Consider the following 20,161-nt stretch of genomic DNA (forward strand, 5'->3'; position numbering starts at 1 on the left):
TCCAATTCAAGGCTTCTTAATAGGTCATGGGCTTTGCTCCCTGGTTTGCATTTAAGATTAATTCACATTGAGAGCTTTAAGTCACTTCAAATACCATGTAGCAGCAAATTTCAAGATTTGTATTGAGCTCTCTGTAAAAACAAAGGATTCTACACACAGAGGAATTTAAAGCAGCATGCCATTATCAATTGTGGACACAAAATAGTCATTAAGGCGAGGCAGCATAATAGTCTTCTAAAAGCAAAAAGGTGAGGCCTGCATTTGCTCAGCTTTTAAAAATCAAACAAAATCAGTAATGTTCTGCCTGCCAGATCATTAGTTTTCAAGTATATAGCCAGCACCCCTTATATTTCCAATTTAACAGGAATCCCATAAGTGTTTCATTCTAGAATAAGCTCATAGAGTTACTATCCATTAAGGCAGAATTTTAAGTAACCAAATAAATTTGCATAAGCAAATTTTTGTACCTGGCATGTAACTAATTCAGAAACGTATGCAATACACCCTGAAAATCTTTACATGTTCTCTCTTGTAATTTAACTTGGAACCCAATTTTGTTTTGAAACAAAGCACAAATTTGTCAGCCAAGGTTATGGGAAAGAAGCTTGACATTTTAAACAATGCCTTTTTAAAATTATCAGACTGTAAACTAGAGTTTGAACAGTTTTTAAAAGGCTGAAACGCCTTTCCTCATGCTAAGATAACTACAAAGGCTGAACAGCTTTTTTCACTCTTGCCAAAATAACACACCTATTGCCAAACATAAAATGTTGCATCTCAGGGGGGAAAAAAAAAATTAAAAATTAAAGTAAAAAAAAGAAAGCTACAAAGTAACAAAAAAATAGGATATCCCACATCTTCTAACCTCACCTAACTGCAGTATCATGGCTGAACTCCTTTAAGGCCAGGAAAAAAGTTCATCAGATAGACAATTTAAAAGTTAAAGTAGTGCTTCTTCCAAGTGCGAGTATAAAAAGTGCTAGTTATATAGTTGCAAGCCAACGTACCTATGAACCTGAGGATCTCCACCTGAAGATAAAAGAGGACAGAAAGATACTCTGGCTATAGCAACCCACTGCCACCCAGAGAGATATGGATTCAAACTGGTTTTATACAGGTATTGATTGATTTTCCGTGTTCGGCCTCCTAGCACAATAAGCATAGAGGCAGTGGCCAGAACTAATAATCTTCACACAACGGGGCAAGAAAAGAGCATCGTGTGTTTGCAGGTTTTGGCCACGTAGGCATTTATATAACTAAACGAGGAGCCCATAAACCATTTCACAGCATTTGCTGCTACATTTACACCTCAGAGCAGTGTCCCACCACTGTCCGACATTCCACTAACTAGGTACCCCCGTGTGTTCCCTGCTCCAGTGAACAGCAGCACACTGCACAACCGGACAAGAGAAAGCCTGCGGCTGAGTGACCGTGACCTAGCAGAGCCCACCAGGCAAAGAACCGTGCCAGACACGTTTCCCTGGCTTGTACCGTAGGCTCTCCACGTTCTTGTAGCCAGATACACCTTCCTGCTTTATGTCCCAAAATCAGACTCAGCGGCCCATGTCATCCATACATATAAGGTCTAACACACAAGTCCATAAAACCAAGAGTTGTGTAAAGAGTGCCCAGAATACGTACGGATGTCTTTTAAAACACTTTCAAATAATATTAAGAGCAGATCTGAAATGAGATGTTAATTTTAATTAAAGGTAAAATATTACAGGGCAGAGGACAGACCAACTTTTAAAAATTAGAAAACACAGAGAAGAAATTACTAAGGTGGGGGTTTTTTTGTTGCATTTTTTAAAAGTTCAGTGATGGGAGGAGAATCAAATAAGCGGGGCCAGCAATTACCTCCTCCTCAGCAGTGAGAAACAGGGTAAGGAAGGCCCTTTGCTGAAATCTACACCTTGGGAACTAGTTCCTATGCAAGGCAAAGCAGATTTATTGAAATAAAATCAATGATGACTGATCTGCATTTATCTGCCCTGGTGCAAATCATTCAACGCCCCACCCCTCACCCCCAGCCATTATTCCCCTCCTACCTTCAAAACTCCCAGCAAACAGATAAATCCATGTAATGGCTGGTACAAAAAGGACGGTCAGAGAAGCAGCCAGGAATTTCCGTCGCCCTCGGCAGATTCCCAGCATTCTCTCAGGAGTGCAGATTCCCAACCCAGTGCTGTTCCTATGTTGGAAGCAAATAGTCCACAGCCTCCCACATATTACTCCCTGAAAGGGAAAGGAAAAAATATTTTAACAGCTTATCTCTGTACAGAAAGTTAGACTATGCCAGTGTTCCTAAAGAGTTAAAAGAACGAGGCTAAAAATAGGGTTACTGCAATTGCAAAGCAGTACCCATTTCAAAATTATCCACAACTACTTAATAATAAAGCAAGTTTTAGAAGTCAGACTTAAGACAGTAAGTCAATAAAACACGTTGTATCACCTAAATACACACTAAGCTAATCTTACAGAGACATCACCTTTATTTGGTTTTTTTGCCACCCTTTCACTCTACAGAAACGCTGGGTTCTCTGATGCCAATGTGTGCTGGTGCCCCATGGCAGGTAAGAGAAAACCACCCGCGTTTCTTCGCCTGCTCCCAAAGAGCAAAAGTCACACCAGTGAATCCATGAGCGGGCTGCAAGTGGTCATGAACTCAAGAGAGTGAACCGAAAAACGGAAAGTAAAGTTTGGGGGCAGAAAGATGTTATTAAAATGACCCACTCTGCTAATCAAAAAGCAATGCTGATGAACCGCTGTATAAAAGGGGAGAAAAGAAAGAGCAAAATGGGCAAGGAAGCTTCTTTAGTCACAAAAGGGGTTATCGGGAGCTTTAGACTGTATGCTATGAGAAGAGAAGGGGATTCTGGAGAGTACTACTGTTTTTATGAAGAAAAAAAATAATTCTGGTCTTAGTCTGTTTAAAATAATTGTTCTGCATTTCACAGTGGCCAAAACAGCAAAATAATCTGATGATTTTTACTCACAGGAGAACAAATATACCCACACCAGTGCAGGCATGCAGGGCATAAAAATAATGTTTCACATCATTCGCGTTTTTTTTTAAAAGGGAGGAAAGGCTAGTGTTAGACTAGAGAAGTTGGAAAAGGAAAGGGAGGTATTAAATCCATGCAAATCTAGTTCAGGTTTTGTGTGAAAGGGCTTATGTTTTCTAATTTTAAAAAAAAAAAGAATCGGTCCACAAGCATGATAGGGAAGGAAACACAGACTCTGGCACTACAAGGTGGTTAATAACAGCGCCCTATGGCTTATGCTTAAACTAGCACTAGAGTTGCAATAAGCAATTACAGCATTTCTAGACTGACATATTAACAATGGCTACTGTGTGTCTTGAAAATATGTCTTGAGCTCTACAAGTCCACATATATTGCAGTGCAAGTCAATTCTGAAATCAAATTACAGCAGAAATGAGAATTATAGACAAGAGAAAAGGGTTCATACAAAGAACTCCGCTGCTGGAGATACCTGGCTGCAGCAATCAGGCAAACTTAGAGCTGTTCCTCGAACGTTCAATAGAGCCCACTTCACTACACCACAGTTTAAGAGTCATGATAGTACTCTGACCTTGGAACTGATAAAATGGACTGTAATTTGTCCAGAGCTAGCACAAAAAGCATTCCACTCTGTCAGCTTGCCAATGCAACCAATGCCTCACCACAGAGATTTTGCACAAAATATGTGGACAGACTTAATATTAACAACTGTGGTATTAGAGTCACTGTGTTAGACAGACACACACATTTGGTAGATAAATTGTGGAGAACTCTTATCTTTATTCACTGTTATTTGGATAACGATTACATTTCATTTCTTTTCCTTACATCACATAGCTTGTACAACTACTCTGAAGAGAGTCCTTTACATGCCTACTCGAAAAACACAGATAATTTTCCTGGCTTCTGTGTTTTACACTTGCTATCTGTGTGGATATTGTAAAGTGCACAGAATCACTTAGTTTAAGTAGGAATATTTTTTTTTTCCCCTTAATATCATGGCGTGCACCACTGACATCAATCTGTGCATGGAAAAATAAATCTTTGAAAAAATAAAGTCACACGCAGTGTAATTCTCAAATAGCCACATTATGTATTGCAACATGCACTGGATACGTACTGGTCCTGTCAGTGTTACCTGTAAAACCCACAGGTAGCGAAGTAAGAGTCAACACCGCACGTTTCTGAAATCGTGCTGTTACAAGTACACTGATAAAAGTTTTTGGGATAATGACATCCAGACTCTGAAGCTTGGGGTTATAGTGCTGGTAGTGGATTAATTGATCCTGGGGCTGCATATTTAAGAAGTAACTCAATTTTTCCTATATATTCTTTTAAATATCCATGCAAGTTAAGTTTCTGAACAGGTTGACACGGAGTAAATGTTTTTCTGCCCCATGAATGTAAAGTACCCTAACAAATTAAGAAAGTATAAGAAGCAACATTGAACTCCCAATTCAGCTACAAAGGAAAGCTAGGAATGTGGCAAATTCAGTTTTCTACAAATTGTCATCATTCAGATGAAACAGCCAAATCATTCTGCACATTCATGCACATCTTTTATCTAACTAGGAAGACATTTGGGAAAATCCTAGACAGACAAGTCAGCTTGTGATGGATCACCCTAGGAAACGTTGAGATAATTTCTTTTAATGGTGCTTTAAAAGAGAGAAGAGCCATAAACTATTTTAAAGGAAGTTTCTACTATCTCCCCACCTCCCCAAAGCTGTGAATAGCTTCCCTTAAGTATTTATTTTCAGTGTATAAAATCACCACACTTGCCGAGTATTTTTTTCCAAACTAGATAATGCATCATGTGCAAACCCTAGACAAGCAATTGTATAAAAGGTCCGTGAATGGTAATGAAGATGCTTAGCTTAAAGGAAAAGCTTTGGACTCAGTCACGTACCTGTTATTGGTTTTACTTGTAAAGAATTTTACCTAACCTGCCGTCATCAAATAAACTGAAAGAAGATACTGCAGTTCCTTGACTTGGTTTTCCTTTCAATTCAGCAGGTACCAGACTGATACCCGTCGTGGAAGGAACTGACTGACAGCACTGGAGCGAGAGCTGAGCGCGGACGGGGCAGCGCCGCGCACATTTCTGCCCCACGAGCTTGCCATTGCCCTTCGGACTTCTCCTACGGCATCCACTGCTCCTCAAGCCATAGTCCTGCTGAATCAGACCATCACCTGCCTAAAAGGTCTCAGAAAGCAGTTTCATGGTACAGGCTAAAAAAGAAGCTACTTCAGAAGTGACATTGCTAGCTATATTCCTCTTTTCAGTAATAGCAAACACTACAAGGTGGTTCACTTCGTTTATACAAATCCAGGCAGTGTTCCTCCTGGTAGCTTTCAGTCTTAACAGCTGTGCTAACTGAACACCGGTACTCAGAAATACACAGCATGAAATATGTTGGAAGAAAAAAAAACAAAAAACCAAACAACAAAAAAAAACAGATGAGGAAGGAACTGGCCAACTTAAGCACAGGATCTAGCGATACTCTGATCAAAAAATAGCCAGTGGCTCCTCTTTATCTGTTGCCCGATGTTAGTATTTTCAGATACACCTAACTGCAACTTTAGCCATCTTTATTTGGTTTATCTCAAAGCAAGGGAGATCAAAATTAGCCCCAGAGTGAAAGGGAACGGTTGTGAGAGTTTATGGTAAGTTTTGCAGTTTGAAACCTGGCTCAGCTTCACTCCTCCAGGTACAACCAGATTTTCTGCCTGTGCCACAGATACAGAGAAGATGCATGCATTTCAGGATATTCTTCTAGCTTGGTCTTCAATTTTTAATGTATTGAATGTGCCCCAAGAGTATCACATAATTATATTTTAGAAATCAAATTAAATAATATCCACAAAAGTTAGCTGCACGTACATCATGCATGTACGTCTTGCTGTCAGTAAGTCAGATGCTCTACGCTTCTACAGTACACCCAGTTCAAGATTTATAAAACCTCCTGCACATGTATAGATCAACAGACATTAATAAGGCAACCTTAGGACAACTCATCCTTGATTACTGCTAATGGTGCTATAAAAGGCTGCTAGCTTGGACAATGCCTGGGTGACGGGTCGCAGTGGGAATTAAAATAAACTAGGTTTCTCATTACAAAGACTTACTCGTGACCTTCTTACCACATGGCAACAGTGAACGGAATGACTTTTGTTACCTTCACATATGGTCAAACGTTTCCATTAACTATGCTACCTTATCGGTGGTGGCTTTGTTTTACATCGAGGATTATCTTCTCAGCTAAGTGTGAAGCAGCTCTCAACCAGTATGAGCAGCACATATATTAAAGCATGTAACACAACACTAATCACATTGGTATTCAGTTTCTATTCATTTATTTTTTTTAATTACGGCATGACAGCTCGACTATGTCGGACATTCAGCAGGAGTTCAGTAGAACAATGGAAGTAATTATGAAAACAAAAATCAAACACAATTAACTAGATTTAACTGCTCTACTATAAAAAGCTTTTCCAACTGCTTCATATATTTTCCTTGCATTTGTTACAGTTAATCTTATCCCAGTAATCTTCCATTTGTTTTCAGAACCACTGAAATGAATATATACAGTTAAAGCTGTTTATATACCAATCCCGTGCCTTGGCTTTGCTGTGTTGCTTGAATTAATGTTATCTAATTCTCTCTGCTTTTCCACACTTGCAGTCACAGAGTCAATGAACAATTTCTACTGTAAAGCTTTTCCTTTGGCTCTGTGTCAATGTAGCATCCGTCCCCCATGAGAGATTTTTCACAGTTTTTTGCCAGACTCAAAATATAAATAACCTAAAGAAAAAAAGCAGTATCTTAGTCAGTATTTTTCTGTTTTTTCCTTAAAATGTTGCTAATGTGGGGTTATAATGAGTTTACTCCTTGATAGTCAGTTTTTATTTTCCAGCTTTGTGGTCTTCAAGTTATGGAAGTTGGTTGTCATGTGACAAGATTTTTTTGTCATATTAGAGAAAAGTTTGGTACCATAAAGGCAGGGTGTGAAATAAGCCCAACATTAAGAAATAAAAGATGAAAGAATTAAATGGTCAATGTTTATTTAAATAAACACCCCTTTGTTACTATACTCCACTTCTCAAGTTCTTAAAATAGAAATAGCATTTTGAAGGAAAATGCCATCTCCCCTCTCATCAACCTCTTCTTCTTCTCCCTCACGGAGAACGTGCAACAGAAACAAATCTAAGGCTCCCTTTGCTCCCAAACTCTGAATTTTCTTGGCATTGGAGAACTTCCCCCGAATCAGACTTCTTAATCCTATGGTATCATGACTTTAAACTCAGACTCAGCATCCACCCCAGAAGTTCTGTGAAGCCACTTTGAAGGAACAGATTACAGCAGAGTTTCCAAATGCTACCAAATTTACTCTTTCTCAAGTAGTTACAAGAAAATAGTCCTACCTGTAAGAGAGAATATCGCCAGTAAGTTGACAGCACAAATGAGTTCTGCCTTGGAACTGCGCTAACTGCTCTGAGGGCACACAGGATTGACACCTTCTTTTATATCTTCACTCGGTATGTGCCATGGCTCAAGGAAAATTCTATTAGTGTCCTGTCATCAAAGTTTTCTAGAAGGTTCCACCTGTAAGCAACACCACCACAGGAATAGGGATCTATCTTGACATTAGAGTAGTCACAGACGGAGAGAAGTACGTAAGTAATATGCTTTCACATTTTTCCCCTTTTCATTCCCAGGTATTCCTCTATATGTATGTATGTATGTATGTATATATTTTTATAGATGCATTTTTAATGGCATTCCTTTTTCATTTCAAGTCTAGAATGCTCAAAAGAAGGAAAGTCTGCAACTTCAAAAATTATTATCAAGAAATAACACAATTTAAGATCAACAGGATAAGAATCTTTTCCTAAGCCTCCACTAAAATGTCACTGTTAACATTAGGGGGAAAAAAATCTATCAGTTGAGAAGAGATAGCAGCAACAAAACACAATCATGACAGAAAGATCAATCTTGCCTGTTACTCATATTTCATTTGCAACCTAAGAATGATACTTATTTTCAAAGCAGTTACTGACCTGGTTTTTCTATGAGTTCTCCAAACTCTGCTTTACTCTACCCCCTCACCTATATGGGCATATAGTACCAGTAATTCCTGACTCTTTATCTCAGGACTTGGCACAGTTCAAAGAAAGTGAAACAGAGCCTGACCCGGTTACTGTATAGCAGAAGTCTAACGAGATACTATATATACATACTAAGAACACCTTAGAATTTGAGATCCCAATGTCATTGAACTATAAACATACCAGAGACCACGGCCAACCAGCAGTAATAACTGTGATAGAGAATCTTTTAATAGTAAAGTAATTCTGCTCCAGAATCACATTTTACACTGGGACCACAGCATTATTACACATCTGAATTTCAGGCTTAATAAAGGACAAAGCTCCACTTCTTTACAAATCCAGGCCTCTCCACCTGAAAGAATGGCAGGAGGAAAAAGAAAAAGTAACATGCTACCTGCTCTCGGCTGGAAGAAAACATCAGCATGTTGCTGCATCGTTGCTCTCCCTCTATACCAGGGCATTGTTCTCCTTCATTATCAAATATTGAAGAGTCATGGGTTTATCGATTCATTAATTCCCTTTCTTAGGTATTGTGTGCATGCAACCACACAGAACACAAAATGGTCTTTAAATTGGAAGTAGGGCACTACATGCAACACACATAATACCTCTCAAGAATTTTGATGCGAATACTTTGCTTCTCAGCTGAAGTTCTTGGATGCTTATTCAAAAGCACTGTTTACCTTCATTAGAATCCTCTATGTACAGAGCTGCTCTAACAAGGAAATTGATTAAAGATTCATAAGAAAGTTTTGCCCAGGAGAAAACAATTATTGCTTGAAGTGTTCCTCCCTGACAAAAGAATCCATGCCCCTCTGTGAAGCAAAGCCCTATTATAAAAAAAAAAAAAAGGAAAAAAAAGGAACCCTTTATTTTACTGCATAGATCTCAAACTACAAGTTAGTTTTACATGGGGATTTGTAACATGCTCACAGCAGCTACTTACTTGTCAGATGGAAATAGAAGTTGGCATTGTACTTGTAAATTGCTCTTTATGAAATACTCGTATTAAATTTAAAAAATAAAAAGAGAGAGAAATGGGCCCAGGTGGGTCTCTCCTCAGTCCTGGCAGTGAGGAGGAAGAAACTGAGGAGTGGTTGGATCCTGTGGGTCAAAAATTGGTTGTGCAGCTGGTATTGACAAGAGATATTTTGATTTTCCAACCATGGGACCCTGTCTGAGAATGGAGGACTGCTAACAAGAGACAGGCTGCATCTGGCCACATGGGGCAAAAGTGTCTTTTCCGATAGGCTGGGGCCAAACTGGTGAGGAATTAAATTGTGAGTATTGAGGAGGGAGATGAAAACCCACCAACAAATGAGATAGTGGATTGAGCTGGCAAACCAAGGATGTTGAGTGATGTGGACAGGAGATATCTGTCTGCAGCAACCAGGTAATGGATGGATATGGGCTTTTTAGGAAGGACTAGTCAAGAAGAGGAGGAGGAGGAATTACGCTGTACGTGAGAGCAGCAGAAATGCATGGAGGTCTCCTTGGGATCCTTCCCCTCTACTCATCCCTGGTGAGAAACATCTGGAGTGCTGTGTCCGGGTCTGGGCTCCCCAGTGCAAGGACACGGCCAGAGAGGTTGCAGAGCCTTCATCCTTGGAGGCGTTCAAAACCCAACAGGACGTGGCCCTGAGCAACCTGCTGTAGTTGACCTCGCTTTGAGCAGGGGGTTGAACTAGATGATCTCCAGACATCCCTTCCAAACTCAATTCCATGATTCCGTGATTCTACAGTTGTGTCCCCAGTCATAAAATAGATAGTGGCCATTCATTTTAAATCCTAAAAAATTCCAACTAACATCTACTCCGCTGTGCACGGATAATAATGTACATAAACGATTATACTGAAACACACAGAGAATCCCAAGTTAAAACTTTTACCTAGTATATATCAATACAGCTTCACTGAGATCAATTCAACCTGCATCAATTCACAGAAAATAGGGACTAAGACTCTCATAATTAATGGATAAGAAGTTGAATTTTATATATAAGGACCAAACTCCTCACCTCATCACTATGTATTGCTTGAATATTACTAGACCCACAAATATTTCTTACAGATTTATATAAAAATAAAACAAATGATGTAATGAAAATTCCAAGAATTGCTGGGAATTTCATATTCGAATAATCAAGGAATCAGCAAATAGGAAAGAAAATGTAATATATATATGGCCTTGATCGAAAGCAGAAGACAAATCCTTCGCTACAATTACAGTGCTACTTTACTAAGCACATTATACATTCTCAATAGTTCTTTGATGCTACTCCAGAACATCAAATAGCACCATGAGTTGTGAGCTACATTTTTAAGTAAATTTTCCTGCTGAAAACCTTGTGTATCGAGGTCTACTATTTATTTGTTCTTAAATATTATACCATCCAGGCAGGCTACAAGGACCAGCCATTTCCCTAGGCTTTCCCAGGGCTGAGTGGGTTCTATATAAGTTGAATGGAAAGGTGCTTCCCCCCCCCATACTCCTTCTTTTTAGCTGACATAAGAAGCAAAGCTTTTGCAGAATAATTTGGTGTCAGGCACTTTTTTAAGTAGGGAAGGGAGCTGTGGATTTAGGTTATTTTACATAGGACTATCCTTGAACATTGGAACACTGGCTTGATGAACTGGAATTTATAAATACAGATTTCTCATGGCTTCTAATTTGGCACTACACAGATTAATGTGGGTATTAGACAAGAATGGCATGCAAGTTTAATGCAATTACAAAAGGAGTATGAAAGGTGTTATCAAAGCTGAACAAAGCTGTAGGACTAGCCTCAAGAGGAGACACTGGCAAAAGCACTTACTAAAGAATCCAAATTTTCTGTGTGGGGGGTTACCATTTTAATAGAATCATAGAATAGTTTAGGTTGGAAGGGACCTCTGGAGGTCATCTACTCCAATCCTCTGCACAAAGCAGGTTGAATACTGTTCTTTCAAACCAATCTGTAATTTGGGTAGCTCTTTACTCTTCATTTAAAAACTATCATCTGAGGGAGGGTGGTCTGCCTAGAGACAAAGGGCCATAAGCTAAGGGTTTCTCTGTTCTCCCCATCTCCTCAAACTGCAGGGATTTTCACTGAACATTTCATTGTTCCTCTGCATGAAAACGTCAGTCTTTGTAATCTCTTACTGATCTCATTACCATCATCATTGTTCTCTGAAGTTCCTGTAATTCTGCAATTAGATGAAGGTGCAGAAATAATAAATATAAAATATTTAGCAAGTCCCTTGTATACTGAAAGGAATGACCCTATTCAAATGCACATAATTAACACTTCCACTTTAAATGTTATTATAATGCGTCATTTTCAGGGCAGAAGGGAGGTTGCCAGATCTCTTCTAACAAAAGTAAAAGAGAATAATGATGACACTGAGGATCGTCAAAGGATGTAGAGGACTGTGCAGTCATGGACACATCATATAACACAAGAACATGCTTTGCACTGGCTGGTGTTTGAGATGAGGGGAGGGAAAGAGGAGTAACACCTCTTACTGTCTCTCCTAACTCTGCTTCTACACTGTAGCATCTTTTAAGACAATTTGACTCTTTCTGTGTTGTACAGGCTATCATTAATATAAATCGAGAGCAGAAGTAAAGCTAACCTCTAGTAACGTCAACAGCGGGTCTTCTGAGAGTAGGACAAAGACTGAGTAAGAGTCTCAGAGAACAATTATGGGGAAGGAGTTCCTCACTCTCTAGTCTGAGACGGTTGTCGACTGGATGGAAGTACTTCACCAGAGTGAGATAATCAAGTAGGAATGACTGAACGTCGTATTATGAATATTCACATCTTTAAAGGGAACTCTGAAAGAGCTTTCTGTACTAAAGACTTATTTCTGCAGCAATTCTGCATATTAGATCTTAATAATAGTTTAAAACCAAAAGATCCTTAAATATATCTTCATACAAACACATATATAAACACAACTTCAACTGACACCAAAGCCAAAATAATACATTTGAAATATATTTTAAAGAAAATATAGTCTAACCAATGGAGCTGCAGTTAAAATAACCCCACGTATACCAATACTGTTTAATAACTTTGCTCCCTTCTTTGTTCCAGATCTGTGATCTGCTGCGGTTCACCACACCTCTCTCCGATCCTGGGCTTTCCTTCAGGGCGAGCCAGCCAGGTCTTTCTGACACAGAACCAGGGGAAGTTCTGGAGAAGATTCACTACAGAGACCATTCCCTACAGGACGAGATTCCTCCCCGTGCACTGTAACATCCCCCAGCGCTGCCCGGGCAGGTTTGCTGCCTGCAGGCACTGCCATCGCGCAAAGCCTCAAGAAATACAACATGGAGCATCATGTCATGGCTTGGGCGAACTGTGGCAGTTTTTCTGAATGATATAAAGAAAGAAAAATAACAGTGTGTTGGGATCTAAGCAAAGGAAGTTACACAACATGGCTGCAGCCAGTCCGTTCTCCGTGGAAAAGCGCTGTCGATGACAGCCGGTCCCACCGCTTGGTCCGCAGAGCAGGCTGCGCTCTCCGGAGGCAACGCCTTTGGCAGCATAAATGTCACCGCTATAACGTCTTGTTTTGTTATCTACAGATGGTCTACCCTGTTCTTGTATCGTTAAGAGTCATCTTTTATCATAACCATACTGGGCACAGTATCTAGAATCTATGGGCCACGTAAACTGCAGGTACACGGCAGATATAAAGATCATAAACTAAAGGGGGTCAATTCAGTTATACCAGTACAGAGACTGGGATCACGATACCGACCCCAAGGCCAATGTTTCACCGACAAGATAAGATATACCTCAATATGTATTGCAACAGAGAGCGATAATCACTATAGATCACTGCATTTTATGCAGAAGAATTTTCTCAGTTGCTCATGGGGAACTGTCAGTAAGACAGCATGAAGATATAATGATTGTGAAAACAATTCTAGCACACTTCTAAAAATAAAACTTTTTATAACTTTTTTTGTTGCTAGGAGATACAAAAATATAGGACATAACAATGCAGTTATTTGAAGGGCAACAAAAGTAGTCCATAGTATTATCAAAAATGTACCACATTATTATTAGCTATAGTGATTCACACAGATCGGTTGATTTTGACAACAAATTACATAATATTGTTTTTCCAAGATTTACCCATAGCTATGAGGATACGTGTTGGTAGGACAAGTTTTGTTTACTGCCAAGATTATATGAACTACTTCTTCAATTGATGAAAAGATTAAAAAAAAAAAAGGCTGAAAGGGGCTTGGGTGTCCTTTTTTTTATTTTTTTGGCTGCTGAGAATTAGAACTATAGATACATAAAATACTTGCAGTAATTACTTATTATTGCACACCTGAAAGGGAAGGTAAATCTTTTCTTTGCAATACAACAATGAAACCATATTAAGAATATTTGAAAATTTAGGGAACATGCTCAAAACAAGTGGCTTGCACTTTGATAATATGTCATCATTTGCAGTTCGTAGTACTGATGTCAACTTTGGGATACACAAATCCAATAGAAAATTAGAGTATTTTTTTCACCACTAACTGCTGGGAAAAAATACATACTGCATATAATTTACAGGCAACTTATGATTTGGTCTTGAAATTACTGAAGTTAAGCTTTCAATTACTTTTCCTTATTGGTCCAAAAAGTTTCAAAATTATAAAACTTACACTGTCTGCCTTGTTTTATGGAAATGCCAAGGCATACCTTGTAATGACTATATTTTTGATACCATGCTATTAAAAGAAACTTAAAACATACTCCTGTTATTAGAAGTTGCTCTGGTACATCAGGTGAAGACAGCTCAAATGCATGGTTTGGGTGTGTTAAGAATGACAAAGCTGGAGATGAAGGACAGACCTACACAGTGATGCAAGGCTATTTATACCTCTTCTATAACACACTAAAAATGTCTTGTACAGTCTTAAGAATAGCATGATCTTACACTTGCTGATATTTAGACATAATTTTATAATTACAGGGTAAATTATGACCTAAGTGGCTGACTCTTTGGCTGTAAGTGTATTTCTTATCTCTTACCTAGCCTAAAATATAACCAGTGAAAGGAGGAAAAAAATGTGAAGGGCTTTCTTTCACTAATATGCATTAGCTCTAAAGTGCATACCATTGACTTTGGATTTCAACAGCACCGAGCAAAACCATCTTAATTTGGTTCAATTTCTCTAAAATGAGATAATTTTTACAAGAAAATACATTTACTCCTGAAGGGTTTCAACTTGATAAAATGCTAAATATGAATGTTAATTGTTTGCATTTTGTAAAGTTTATGTACTCTTTTAGCATTGTGTAAGAAAAGGCAGTAATATTTCACACCTGAAAACTTGTGGAATGTGTTAGTTTCTAGCTCAAATACAGTAGTTAGAAGAGTATTTTACTTTTTAAACAGACTTGACTAGATTAAAGAAACCTGTTAATATTGATTGTTACAGCTGACCTTAAAATTATATTTCATCTCTACAGGTAAAGACTTTTACAAACTGATTTTGAAAGAGAGAGACAGTGAAATATATTGAAAGTGACAATAAGTACCATTTTAAATAAGAAACTGAAGCTTTAGGTAATTGGACAGTAGGGCTGAAGACTATAAAAATGTATAGTTGAGTGAAAAATACGCTAGAGAAAATGGTGTTCCTGTAAAAAGCCCCTTAAACTATGGTAATAAGTCTTATTTCTGCCTAAGCGGCCATTTTAACAACAAGCATTAGCAGCCTGACAACCTCAGGTGTCTCATAATGGAAAAAAGAGACCCCATCAGCTGGGAGAGGGGAAGAAGGGGCTGTTCTCATTTTCTTAAATAGCACCTTAGATTGGAAGGCTTTGAAAGTTTGTATCTCAAATTATACTTGCAACTATGAAAACCTAGAACTTTTCCTTTTTTAAATGAAAGCTGAAGTTACATTAGAACTTCAAGAACTGAACTTGACATGAAACGCCACTTCCTCATGGCTCCTGAGAAAATCACGGGGGTTAGCACTACTGTTGCAGGCATTACTGAAAATTCACGTATCTGTTGGAAGAGAGTTCAAACCACTCCTGGATACTGATCACAAATTCAGGCTGTTATTGTGCAGCTCTTGAAATTTCTGAGTCCAATTCAGGCAGATACAGGTCTGCTGGGTCTGCTAAGTTGCACCGTCTTCCAAACGCACACTGTGGTGACAAACTGTTTATAAACTTTAATAAACAGATGCCTGGAGTAGTTCTTATCTGATCAAGGTAGAGATCCTTTAATATTTTAACTATTGGGGAGACCTTACCAAGTGTTCACGTGGGAGTAAGAATCCATGTTAACACCTTTTCAGATTAATATTATAAACCAGTAGTATGAAGTAAAGCAGAACTTCATAGGTTGAATCACATCTTTTCAGTGTCTAAAAACGCTTCAGAAGAAGTAATGTTGAATATACAATGCATCTTGAGGTATTTTTTTGTCATCTTCAAAGCTATATTCAATAATATGATCAAACACTGTACGTGTCATTCTTCTAATACTTAAAGTGATGCTGGCAAATAATTACACAAAAGAGTTCAGGAGGAAAACCGGCTTTTGCACAGAAATGATAGCAGGACTTTATAAGGCTTGAAAAAAATGTGAAACACTGAAATAGTTCTTTGGGAGAATATGATTTTACTACTTCTGATACTAAAATATTTTAGCAATATAAATGGGGGGTGGGGGGTGGGGGTGTAGCTATTCTCAGCCTTCATTTGAAGGTCTCAACTTTTTTTTTGCATTTCTAACATTCCTGTAACATACCCTGATACTAAGATACCAGGATCTCTAAATTAAATGTCATAATATTTACATGTCTTTGGGAGTCCTTGGGTCTTTAAAGTAAAAAATTTAAGATCTTAAGGAAAATTGAGTTTACTGGTTACAGAGCAAGTCAATGATAAAATTAGGAGAAGTATCCAAAAAGCCTAACTGCAGTGAAAACATCTCATCTAAGCAATATCTCAGTCCTCATTAATATTTTCCCACAGTAGCTCAATAATATTGTCTAAGTGCCGCTAACAAAGATTAATGAATCAGATCTACACATTTGGTGTATTTTGTTTAATTTATTTTTTTCATAATGACATGCTACATTTTCTGTTTAGTTTTTAGTGCCATCTGTGAGGTTAAGAGATTTTGGATAAGAGCATCTAAAATTGTTTCACTGTGTGAGTAATATTAAAGACTTGGAAGTATAAAAATTCAGAAGTTAATGGGGAAAAAACTTCAATCAGCATGCTAATAGCAGCAACATTATCAACTGAAACCCTACAGCTACCATGACATATGTCCCAGAAATTCCATCTCCATTCCTCTTGGTGAATCACTGCGGGAAAAAAAGCAGGGAAACAGGCAGTTTCAGCTCCAACTGAGAAAGAAGTCAATGAGCGAGTTTACATCGGCATTTTAATTCAGAGGAGGAATACCTTCATCCCTTCTGATGCAATCTCCCCAAGCATTCCAGCTTACTCTGGGCTGAGCTACATGACTGAGGAGTCTGAGAGGGCACAAACTGGATACCCTTAGGATGAAACAAAACCAGAAGATGCATTCCAGAGTGTAGGCTAAAGGACAGTAGGGATGCTCAGCTGCTGGGACAAGACTGTAAGGAGCTTACTGTAAAAACCTTAGATGAATGCAGCCTGTGTATCAGATCCTCAGCACCAACTATTTCACTCTACAAATCCACTCCTGCTAGGTCTCAGTACTTGGAAACGTGGACAAAGCTGTACCACGTCAAGCTGCAGAAAAAAACAAAGCCACACAAAATGCGATGTGAACTGAAAAAACCCAGTCCCGTATAGCTGTATTAATGAACAAGTCACAGGCTGTGGCACTGTCAGGAAAATCAACGGCTGTGATCAAATGCAAGTTTTTTCTTCATTTAAAAATTAGGCTATAAAAGAATTCCTTTTTTATCATCCCATTCATAACCTGTCTTATGTTGAAGCGTAAGAGCTCAGCTAATTAGGTACTTGATAACGCTAGCTTATTTGGGGCATTTTCCTGCTTTTGCAGTTACAGTAGGCAAAGGAGGTAACGATAAATTACTTATTTAATGTCAACAGTTTTTTTCTTCAAATCTACAATTCTAAGCAGTTATTTCCTCAAAGGTGGCAATGAAAGGAATTAGATGTGTTCTAACTTTCAGTGCTTCAGTGAAATTTTTTAACTAAGACAGACTGAAATTACACATCCTGATGTTGTCGTTCTAAATGCTTCCAAGAAAATAAATGAGTTTCAACTAAAAGGGTGCTCCATTTGAAAGTCAGCTATATAATTCCATTAAAGTGCTCGCATTTGTCAGCGACGCACACCGAAGCGTTGCAATGCCCCAGTCAGACAGCAGATGTCACACGGTTTAGCAAGATGACTCCAAGAGAAGAATCATCCCTGATGCCTCAAGGCTATGGGAAAAGGCGAGTGAGAACGAATTAATCACTCTGACAACGGCAGGCAATAAAAAGTAATGATACACATTTGCCAGTTGCAGAAAAACATCCAGTAGCCAGGCAGTGGGAAAAAAAGCCCCACCGAATCCCAGAAGTGAGCGGCTGGCTTACCCAAATAAGTAAATCACAGTAATATCGTGCAAACAAAAAATTACTTGCAGTCAAAATGGTAAGATTTCTACATTTTTCCTCCTCATGGTGCAGAAACTTCTTCTTGCACAATCATGCCTATGGTCCTTACCATGGGAGGATCACGTCTGATAAGTGGTGTGCAAACACACAAAGTTCTTGCCCCAACAGATCTCGTAATCTAAAATTACCCAAAAAGAAAATACTCTGATGTTCCATAGCACAGAGAGTACCAAGGCAGACCGATGCGTCTTGTCTATAATGAGACTGTCTGAAACATGAGTTGGAAAACGGATTCCAAAGACCAAGTCTACCACCTTAACTGGAAGCTATTCCTCTTTAAAAGCAGTATTACCACCGAACCCTTCATGCCATGATCAGACCCTCTCTCCCAGTTCAATGCCCAAGAGTATCTACAGGCTCAAGCTGTCTGTCTCACTTACCGATGCGTTCTTTAGCAGCACAGCTGAACACCATACGGAGTGAAAAATTAACAATTGAGAAGACACCTGGCCTTAATTCTCCTTTGGTTTTTGGCATCTAACTTTTTGAAGAGATGACCATTTGGGGATGAATTTATTTAAGAAGTTCTCAGTGTTACACTTAAAGAGTTACTACATTTTTTTTCCTCTCAAAGAGTTTAAAACATAGAAAGGTCTTTTTTCAAGAGTCTATTTTGCAGTCCTATGATCTGGCATGTGCCCAGTATTTAGTGCTGAATTACAGCTCTGGGAAATAAATGAAACATCATTTCCAAAAGAAATTATAAATTTCACTGCAGTTTACAGATGTATTGAGGGATAAATTCCAGCCTTAACGAGCTGGTCAAAGTCCATCCCAGACAGGAAACTCCAACACTATCCGATGCTTGCAGTGTAATAGAAAAAAAAAATAAAATTCTTCTAGGTCAGAAATCACTTGCAAAACAGCTCTGCATGATGTTGTTCGAGAAGCAAAAGAAACATGTTCTTTCTGTGCTGGGGGACAGGCAGGGCTACAGGCTGGACAGCCTCTACCGTAAGGATCACGAAGGTCTGACCTTTTCTGTCCATCCCCACACAGTGTTACATATGAAGCCAACGCAGACCTGGATTTTACCTGCCTACTCATATCCTTTACACTGACAAGGCACATTCTTACAGTATTTAAAAATTGATATTACAATAATCATCTTGTTCTTCCCTTCCAATCTTACGTGGGTTGATTTAAGTTAACATTGGTCACATTATGCATATGAATAGGAACACAAGCAGGTGTCTCATGTTTATGTGCATGAAGAATTTACAGAAGTAATACAAAACAATTTGTTTTTACATTTTTGCTTTACAGCCATGGAAGTAGATGATCCTTTTTATGAGTTATGGAGCTGACTCTCACAACCTAGGTCTTAGGAAAATACACACATAAATTACCTCATTTGGTTAAAAGTCTAATGTTTTTAGGACACAGCAACAGAGCTTTGAGATGGGATTGTGGTCACAGAGGGAGAAAGAAGTGAAGTCTCATACATGAGCTACGTACAACCCTAAACACTTGAGCTAACATCACTTTTCTGACTTTGCAGTGAAGTACAGAAAGGGAGATTACAACCTGAGTAGGTGTTTTGCAAATAAAATACTAGAATAAGGTTAGCACTATCTTTCATTACCCAAATAGGGTGATGAAAAAAGGAACAAGGACGCTAATGAAGCTGATAGGAATGACCTTACAAGCTGCTGCCAAGTCAAAAAGATCATCTCTGTAATGCCCACACATTGCTAAAAATCACTACTTCCCTTGGTAACTGCCAACTGCAAATCAGAGAGACATCCTTATGTGCTCAGTTGATACTTCTCCTGCACTCACACTTAAGTCTGACACTATGATTATTGGTTTAGACCCCCGTAATTCTCACATTAGGCAGCATGAAAATTTTATCTAAACCAGTGGGTGCATCATTCACCTTCAAATCCTTCACTGATAGGAAACAATGCCTGAGAGATACCCCACTGCTTTTTAGGAAGGCAGCAGAAAAATCGAAATCCGAAATAAAGAAGAAAGATGGAGACCTAGATTCAAATTATATAAGACAGACTATTAGTTATTTATTGAAGACAGTTTTCTCATTATCCTTTATCAAATGGCTAAAATATAATACCTTAAAAAAGGCCTATACATTTTGTCATTCTTCAGCTTTGCAGAAACAGGAGATGGTAATTATAGTTTAGGTGCAAAATGAACTATTTTTTCAAAGGTTGTAATCTAGAGGCAAATACTGTCTGAAGCCCAAAATTAAATACTTTTTTTTTTTTTAAAATCTGCTTTGCCATTGTCGGAAGTCTACGTTTTAATAAACCCACTTCGGTGAAGACTCAACAAGATACCAAGACATGACTGGACAGGGTGCTAGATAATCTCATCTCCCTTTTCCATGAAAGGTTGGACCAGATGGTCTTTTCAGGT

The 20,161-nt window shown here is 38.5% G+C and overlaps 1 protein-coding gene across 3 annotated transcripts in view; it reads right to left on the reverse strand.

The window, feature by feature from the left end:
* LARGE1 (LARGE xylosyl- and glucuronyltransferase 1) overlaps positions 1 to 20,161 on the reverse strand; it is a 291,152-nt gene that overhangs the window by 208,061 nt on the left and 62,930 nt on the right. For all 3 annotated transcript variants that reach the window (XR_007508668.1, XR_007508669.1, XM_049821626.1), the window contains exon 2: positions 2,049 to 2,235. Coding sequence is in view for 1 of the 3 variants with exons in the window: in XM_049821626.1 (XP_049677583.1) it covers positions 2,049 to 2,154 (106 nt within the window). In the remaining 2 variants the exon portion in view is untranslated. The remainder of the gene's footprint in view (positions 1 to 2,048; positions 2,236 to 20,161) is intronic.

Source organism: Accipiter gentilis, chromosome 18 (genome assembly GCF_929443795.1).
Source record: "Accipiter gentilis chromosome 18, bAccGen1.1, whole genome shotgun sequence".
Lineage (NCBI taxonomy): Eukaryota > Metazoa > Chordata > Aves > Accipitriformes > Accipitridae > Astur > Astur gentilis.